General features: G+C 41.8%; 1 protein-coding gene across 1 annotated transcript; it reads right to left on the bottom strand.

Annotated features, from left to right (window-relative positions):
* Positions 1–3,712: 3,712 nt before the first annotated feature.
* adra1ab (adrenoceptor alpha 1Ab) lies at positions 3,713–6,884 on the bottom strand. Its single transcript, XM_071899961.2, has 2 exons — positions 5,948–6,884; positions 3,713–4,188 (listed from the first exon to the last, which is right to left on the bottom strand). Exons 1-2 carry the CDS (start codon positions 6,870–6,872, stop codon positions 3,713–3,715), a joined length of 1,401 nt encoding a protein of 466 aa, XP_071756062.1. The 5' UTR covers positions 6,873–6,884.
* Positions 6,885–8,750: the final 1,866 nt, after the last annotated feature.

Here is an 8,750-nt window from a genome sequence, read left to right as displayed (position 1 = left end):
GATTCCAATACCAAAGGATAATAAATCAATCTTCACAGGTACAAACAGTCGTCCAATAAGCATACTTCCTGTCCTGAGCAAATTGTTGGAGAAAATAGTTTTCAAACAAATCCAAGATTATTTTACCAGGAATAAACTGATCACTAGTTCGCAGCACGCATACAGAGAAAGTCACTCTACGGCCACTGCCCTAGCCCAGTTAACTGATGATTGGCTGAAACAAATGGATAATAAGAAAATGGTAGGCACAGTGTTGCTTGACTTCAGTGCCGCATTTGATGTAATAGATCATGACATAATGATTAGTAAATTAAAGAAATATGGATTTAGCAGTACGGCACTCTCTTGGATGGTCAGCTATCTATCTGGGAGATCGCAGAGAGTCTTTTTTAATGGTAGCCTATCTGACTGTATATACAACAGCTGTGGAGTTCCACAAGGAAGCTGCTTGGGCCCCTTACTTTTCTCTATTTTCACAAATGATCTGCCTCTAGCGATTGAGAATTCTAACATGGTAATGTATGCAGATGACACGACACTGTATAGTGCTGCTTCAACGAAAAATGAACTAGTAACCATCTTGAATCAAGATCTAGAGAGAGTGTCTAATTGGGTGAAAAATAACAAGCTAGCCCTGAACATTTCCAAAACTAAAAGTATGGTTTTTGGCTTAAGAAGTATGCTTATTGGTGACCCACAACTGCATCTATCGATGTCAGGGATGGCAATAGAACAGGTCAAAAAGACAAAACTACTGGGTGTAATGTTGGATGGACTATTGTCGTGGTCTGATCACATTGACGGCATTGTGACCAAAATGGGAAGAGGCATAGCAATGATTAGAAAGTGCTCCACTTATTTAACATCCTCTATTATCTGTCAAGTAATACAGTCCTTGGTCTTTTGTCACCTGCAATACTGTCCAGTTATATGGTCAGCGGCAGCTAAGAAATACATAAATAAACTACAACTAGTTCAAAATCGAGCTGCCAGATTGGCACTCCATTGCTCAACACGCACAAATATAGCATATATGCACACTTGCCTGTCCTGGTTCTCAGTTGAAACTAAACTCCACTATAGCCTCCTCATGTTCTTCAGAAATGTAGTATTTAATCAGACACCTGAATATTTTTTTAACCAAGTACTAAACACAAGCAACAGACATAACCATTACACCAGGAATGCCAGCTCAGGTCACTTGATACCTCCAACCCCAAGAACAAACCTCCTCAAACGCACAGTTACTTACCGTTCAATAATGTCTTGGAACTCACTACCTCCTCACATAACTCACACACAAAACAAATTGTCATTCAAAAAACTACTAAAGGCACACTTGGGGCCGCTGACCATATGAATTGTATTTGACCAAATATAATGTATATTGTTTGTACTGATACTATACACCTAAGTATCTGATTGTACCATTTTTAACTGTATGTTTTATGTTATGTATTGTATGTATTATGTCTTATGTCCCTTTTGTGGACCCCAGGAAGATTAGTGGTCGCCAAGGCGTCAGCTAATGGGGATCCATTTAATAAACAATAAACAATAAACACACACACACACACACACACACACACACACACACACACACAAAGAAAGCAGGTGGTGGTTTGACTTATTTTCTAACTGTCCTTCCAGGTCTGATTTTGTGTTTTGTATCCCCAGTTTTCCAGGCTTCACTCTGTCGTTCTATTCTCATTGGAAGGCAAAGTTGGTCAGTGTTAGTAATGTATTTAAGGAGTGAAAGAATGGCATGTATATTTATATGTATGTATATGAGTGTAAGGGTCTAACATTCAAACATGAGATCAACATAGGAGATGAAAAGGTTTCTATGTGTAAACCTCACAAGATTTACTCAAGTCAGGACTGGTGACACATGTCATATTTATGAAAATAAAAGGGAATATATGAAAATCTGACACAAGACCATACATGAAACATCATTGTATTTTCCAACATTACATATTTCAACATTCAAGGCTGCCTCTATACTGAAAAGACAATACATCTTCCTGTTACTTGCTGCCTAATGCAGTGTAACATTGGGTCCCTTGCTGCATAATCTCTGAAAATGAGAGCTGCATGTTTATCAGCGATCTGATGCAAAAGTTTAGCGACTAGAGTTTAGACAGAGACATTATCCTCTTGAATGGGTTACATGGTGCCACTGTTAAAGTACAAATTCTTCAGAGAAATACTGATCCAGAGTGAAGGACATGTATTTGCACTCTAAACTTGCACTCTAACCTTCAGTGACTGTCTCGAATTTTATTGCCAATTATCTATTTTCTGGCATCTCTTTCAACATACTCAAAGAAATTCCTCTTGTCACAAAAACGCATTCTCGCAAATTCACCACTGTTATGTTGCCTTTAGTGCAGAAACTTCAGCCTTCAGCAAAGAAATGCTAACTAAAAAACAGTAAAAACGGCTTCTATAAAGAGAGTTTACAGTACATGCATTCCCACACCAGCTTGTACTCTGTGAGATCGCTGGTTATCAGCATGAAAGTCGACTATACAAACATTCACATCACCAACAAGGAAAAGGTCCAGTGTGACCTTAGGGTCTAATGTATGCATTTCCCTCAAGGTAGTTTTGGTGTAATCAACAGAATTATTCAAGCTTGTTTCCATTTCTCAGAACTGTCAGTGAATGCTAATTTGGCAAACATTTCTAAGAGTACTTTGCCCCTGAGGGCTGTCTTGCAATTAGCAGAAATTCACATAATTTTAAAATAAAGCTCAAAGTCTCAGGCGTTCTTTTACAATGCCATCTCTATAATCTGTTTCTCTAGCCAAGCATTGTTAGTAGGGATGGGACGATATGCTTATACGTGATATGGGGTTCACAATTCAATACAACCACAATACTATGTAATAAATAAAGGTTTCACAGTCAACAAAGTCTGACTGTGCAGAATAATGTTTATTTCTGAGCCACAAATCTTTCTAGCAATGGCATTGGCTTGTTAGAATGTAAACAACAATTTAAAAATGTCATTACAAAGTGGAAATAATATAATTTGGATGGAGAGCTTGTGAAATTGTCATGGGCAAGTCGTCTCATTTGTGATTACTACAGCAGAGTAAAATGTACAATTCATTTTTCTGTCCCACGATATGTATTGTCACATTTTTGTATTGCGATATATTGAATTTCGATATATTGTCCCATCCCTAATTGTTAATAATCCCAAGTATCCCAGTATCCGTACTTGCAATAGTTTTTTTTACTTGTATTTAGGTTTGCTTTTTCGCACTCATACAGTCACGCTCGATCCATCCACTTGTCGGCCACTGAGCAGCTCCACTGGAGCGGCTGCAGATTCAGCGCCTTGTTCAAGTGCAGCTAAACGGTTGTTGAGGGTAGAGAGAGCATTATTCATTCACTTTCCCAAATCATGTTTTACTAGACAGTCCAGGCATTTAAGCTAAAAAACTATAAGCTCACTTCTCTAACATTCAAAACACAGCAAGCCCAAAGCTCTCCCTGAAAGCAGCTCACTTATCCACTACCTGCTCCAGCGGCATGGCACTAATGGCTGACCCGGCACTCTGATCCCTCTGAGGAAGATGAATATACATGGACATAATGTGTTTCTCAGAGGCATATGCAAAGCAACACATTTCTAAGCACACAATCTGCAATATAGTGGTTGGATGCTGTAAATTCCTAAACTGCTTGAGCATGCCTATCAAACCGGCTCTCCTGTAACTCCAAGAGAAAGGCGCAGGATCTTGGTTGATCCGTGAGCGGAGGTGTCCTGCGGCGCCGGAGTTTCCCTTGCCGTGAAACACCATGCCTTCAGCAGGCTTTTACTCTGGATCCGGGCACTTTGGCTGTGATCCGGAGCGCCGGCAGAGGAGGAGGAGACCGAGAGCGTCCTGCAGCAGGCCCACGAGGGAGCAGCGTCTTGAGGTTGGGTTGAGAGAGTAGGGGTATTAGACGTGTGGCCTGGACTCAAGGAGTAGGAACTGAGAGGCCCTTGTGGTTTGGCGGCCGAGCCCCCAAGTCTGAGGCAGCGACCATGAAGAACATTGAGGAAGGCTTTCTTGAACTCCTGGCTGAAGCACGGGTAGATAATGGGGTTAATGCAGCTGTTGAGGTAACCCAGCCAGAAGGTTATCTTAAAGACGGTTTCAGAGGGTTTGAAGGATGGGAAGATGGATCCTGGAGAACATACAGATCAACAGAGAGAGAGAGACACACACACTGACGGACACAAATCAATACATCTATTACGACAGACACACACCCTGAACAAATGCCAGTTACACTGAGATTAATGTCCCAGGCTGTATTAACGGCTGTTCATTTCCAGGCATTGGCCTCATTTTCATGGCAACTGTTGTTAAATATGACGCTCATTGACAGCTTGAAGGTGTGGCGCCATTGATGAGCACAGTCACATAGTTTAATGATCCGGTACTATTATTAAATTAAGTAAGCAATACAAACTGTTCCACAATGGTTGCAGCTGCAGCGGAAGCCAGGCAACCGTGCAAAAGTGCTTTAGCACAAAACAGGTTTTTCATCTCGAAGGCTCATCTAAGAGAACCGAGTTGAGCAACAAAAAAATCCAGTGGTCATTCAAACCCTCCGTCTGTGAATCTCTGACTATCATTACTTCAAAGCTTGAATGAGCATTGTGCTGTGAGCCATGAAGGTCTGTCTCAATTGAGATGCATAACTACTCTGTGATGGCTGGTTGCCTTGGGAGGCTACAGGGTGACTGAGAATGCCTGCCAGCATTACAGCCCATCAAGCCTCATGCTTGTTATCTATAATGGCCTTCATAAGAAGGAGCAATAGTTTGGCTCATTCCATTTCATCTCAGAGTAGAAGCCCATTTTGCTCCAATGTGGTGTTTTATTTGTTCTATTTTGTTGCTAGTAATTGAATTTCTTGATGTCCCTTCTAAGAAACACAAACAGCAGAGAGGTAAGGCGGGGCCGGCAGGAGGAAGGTCCCACACGATGTTGTGTTTGTACAGCAAAACATAACATCATAAGCAACATAATATGAATTTTTCAGGTCTCAGAATGTTTTTTGCATCACAACAGTACTGTATGTTACAGTGCAGAGGGGCCACTGTGAGATCTACATTACAAAATTGTTGACTGTGCACCCTCTCAACAAGATAATAGTTGGTTATACGACATCTCCAGATGATGAGTTTGACCCTAATGTATACATCATCTTGAATAATTGATTTTTTGCCCCCTCCCTGATAAAGGACATTACAGTCTGTGTAATCATTACACTTTTCAGGATTAATCTCATTATCTGTGACCTGGGAGGGAAGTACTGACAGAATCACAGCGAGGTTATTACTGCCCCGCTACGACAATCACTTGTCTCAGTCTCCCCATACTGACTATTTCAGAAGCAATTAAGATTTCAGATTGTGCAATGGTTGATTTCTGTCCTTCTTAATTTAGTCATTTATCACAAGAGCCATCTTTGTAGAGTCTGATTATCATGATTTAAGTATCATTATTAATGAAAACTTAAGACTATCTGAAAAAGAATGCTTAGCAGACATTTACCTTCTCCTGACCCTCCTGATATCAGTCATTGTCATTATGCATTTATCTAATGCTCTTATCTAGAGTGACTTGCAATGACTGCAGCAGCAGTATAAACTTGAATTCATTCATTTCTATTCAGTTTTGCTTCAGCTAAATTGTGGATTTATATTTTACATTTATTTGCATTGTATGTATATCAGAATGGACTCCATTAGCTTCTGAATGAATTGAATCACTTTTTTAAGAGGATACATATTATCCTCAGATATTCTGGTAAGACAAATTATTAAAATGCATTTATTTTCAATTTTATGGTTCTCTTATTCTTTGTCATTCTCACTCAGTGTGAAGCTATGAAGTGCAGCAATGAAGTGCAGCAGAGCTTATGGGATACCTACCGATGGGTAAAACCACGAAAAAAGGGAGCCAGCAGAGAACAAAACAGCCGACAACAATGCCAAGGGTCTTGGCTGCCTTCTTCTCTCTAGAGAACTTCAACAGATTCATTAGGGCAAAGGTGGCGCGTCGATGCCTTGTGATCCCCCCCTCGCCCTCGCCCCGCTGCCTGCCCGTCGCGGGGGCATTCCCTCGGTGTATCCTCAGCATCACCCCCTCGGTCTCCATCCCTTCCCTCCTCCTGCCCTTCTTCAAGCCTCGTGTCCCCCTCCTGGCCACAACATACACACGGCAGTACATGGCCAGGATGACAGCCAGAGGAATATAGAAAGATCCCAGTGCAGAGAACAGGGCATAGCCTGGCTCCTCTGTGATTCGGCACACCGTCTCCTCTTCCGGTTCTGGCTCCTTCCAGCCGAACAGAGGGCCAACAGAAATGGCAGCCGAGAGTCCCCAGAGAGCGACCACTGCGGCCAGGCCACGCCGCCCGGTAGCCATGGCGGGGTAGCGCAGAGGGTAGCTGACAGCCAGGTAGCGGTCGACAGAGATTACACACAGGCTAAGGATGGAGGCGGTGCAGCAGAGGACGTCCAGCGCAGCCCAGGCGCTGCAGAAAGCCCGGCCAAACACCCATCTGCCAAGAGCCTCTGAGGTGGCAGAGAAGGGCAGCACGGCGGAGCTGAGGAGCAGATCTGCTGCCGCCAGGTTGGCAATGAAGTAGTGTGTCACAGAGCGCAAGTGGCGGTGGCATACCACAGACAGGATGACCAGGATGTTGCCAAGAACCCCGAAGATGACAAACACCCCCAGCACCAGCCCCAAAATCACCGCTTTGGTTACATCCACCTCTGGGTAGGCGGAGGAGCTGCAGTTGGGACAGCTCTCTGCCACAGAGAAAACACTCATGTTCTCACCAGCGGGAACCATTGTAATCCTTTAGGGTATACCAATTTGTTAAATGTCTTATGGATTAATTAATGTCATGCCACATCTGCTCCCGAATTACTACAGAGTCAACTGTCTGCCTCTTTCCTCTCCTAGTAATTCAAAAGATTAAAGCTTCGCCTCCTGCATAAGTCGTCATTCCAGTCCGTGGGTGCCAGCAGCTCTTGCCAATGCTCCACTGCTCACGTGGCCTTGGCAGGAGGTCGGAAAAAATGGCATATCAAGAATGAGAAACGCTGCCACAATTTGCCATACTTAGTCCAGAGCAGCTTGTGGATCATTAACAAAAAATAACAAATACTAATATTTTAAGTGACAATCACTGGGGGATTTTGGACGTCATGTTAAGTCTTGCTGAAAGGCTTTACTTGGAGGAAACCTGTTAAAACAAGAGAGAGAAGAGAGATGTTACACAGCATGTTCACCATCCAAGGCTTTGATCTCACTGGATTATAAATATATAAACTGGCTCATTACCACTTTACTGGTATACCTTCTTTAGCAGTGTAGGGATAAATAAAGCTTTTACATTTAAAACAGAACACGGACAATACGAAAGGTAATTTAGTAAAAAATAACATGAAAAAGCATCCCAGTTTATGATTATAGGGTAAAAACATAATTCAGAGTCTAACAGTTTATTTTCGGAGGAGACAGTCTCTCTGTCTACAGATATTTCTCACATTATAAGAGAAAACAGGGGTTCTGCCTGATTGAACTGAGTGGCACTTGCCATTTCCTTTTCATCAAAAAAACATTACAACCTATCTGTCTTTTTACCTCTGTGTGTAAACAACCTCAAACATTTAAACTTTATTTAACCAGGCAGTTCTATTAAGAAAGAAATTGTATTTACAATGACCCCAGTCCTTAATCAAAACAACCCCAATGTTATTTTCTTCTGCTATCGACAGTCTTTTAAATCCAGACGCTCGTGCCTGCCAAGCGTCTGTGCTGTCTGTGAAGAATTTGCATCATTTTTTAAAGACAAAATAGTCAACATCAGAGCTGTTTTCTTTTTTTTAACCTTTCTGTTACTACTCTCTGGGATCTCCATCCTTTTACTTGGTCAATGAAGAGGCAATCAATGTCACCATTAGGAAGATGAACTCAGCTACCTGTGTTCTCACGCTATTCCTACAAAGCTTTTTATTAATACCTTTCACTGCCTCTCACTGGATACAACTAAGATAATACACTGTTTCCTCCAATTAGGCATCTTCAACAAAAGCCCAAACCCTCTGCTTAAGAAATCCAATCTGGGCAATGCTGACCGTAACAATTATAGACCCATTTCTAACCTCCCCTTCCTTGGCAAACTTTTTGAGAAGATTGTTCTCAGCCAGCTATATAGTCACCTAATCAAAACCGGCACTTCAGACAAATTCCAGTCAGGTTTTCAAGCCAACCACAGTACTGAAACAGCCCTACTAAAAGCAGTTAATGATCTAAGAACTACTGTTGATGCAAATAAAGTGGCTGTCCTCATCATTCTAGATCAATTGATACAATTGACCACAGTATTTTAATTGACAATTGACTTGAGAAATGGGTAGGTCTCTCTGATACTGTTCTTGATTGGTTCAGCTCTTATTTAACCGGGAGACAGTTCTTTGTTAGCTTGGGTGATTATGTATCGCAGACAGTTGATATTAATTATGGCATTCCTTGGCCCTATTTTATTTTCTCTATGTTTGCTCCCACTTGGTCACATTATTAGGCATCACCACGTCAACTACCATTACTATTCAGACGACACACAAGTATATATATCTGTTCCACCACACGACCCTAATGTGTACTCATTGCTTGTCTCACTGACATCAATATTTGGATGAGTAAAAACTGAAATTCTCCTTG

The sequence above is a fragment of the Centroberyx gerrardi genome, chromosome 2 (assembly GCF_048128805.1).
Source record: "Centroberyx gerrardi isolate f3 chromosome 2, fCenGer3.hap1.cur.20231027, whole genome shotgun sequence".
In the NCBI taxonomy this organism is placed as follows: domain Eukaryota; kingdom Metazoa; phylum Chordata; class Actinopteri; order Beryciformes; family Berycidae; genus Centroberyx; species Centroberyx gerrardi.
The sequence above is the reverse complement of the archived record's forward strand: the minus strand, read 5'-3'. Positions and strand labels throughout refer to the sequence as shown.

Excerpts from the sequence above, each read along its gene's own strand:
- adra1ab (XM_071899961.2), bottom strand. The coding sequence starts at position 6,872 with ATGGTTCCCGCTGGTGAGAACATGAGTGTTTTCTCTGTGGCAGAGAGC. Across the intron at positions 4,189-5,947 it reads TTTCGTGGTTTTACCCATCG|GATCCATCTTCCCATCCTTC; the intron begins GTAGGTATCCCA and ends TATGTTCTCCAG.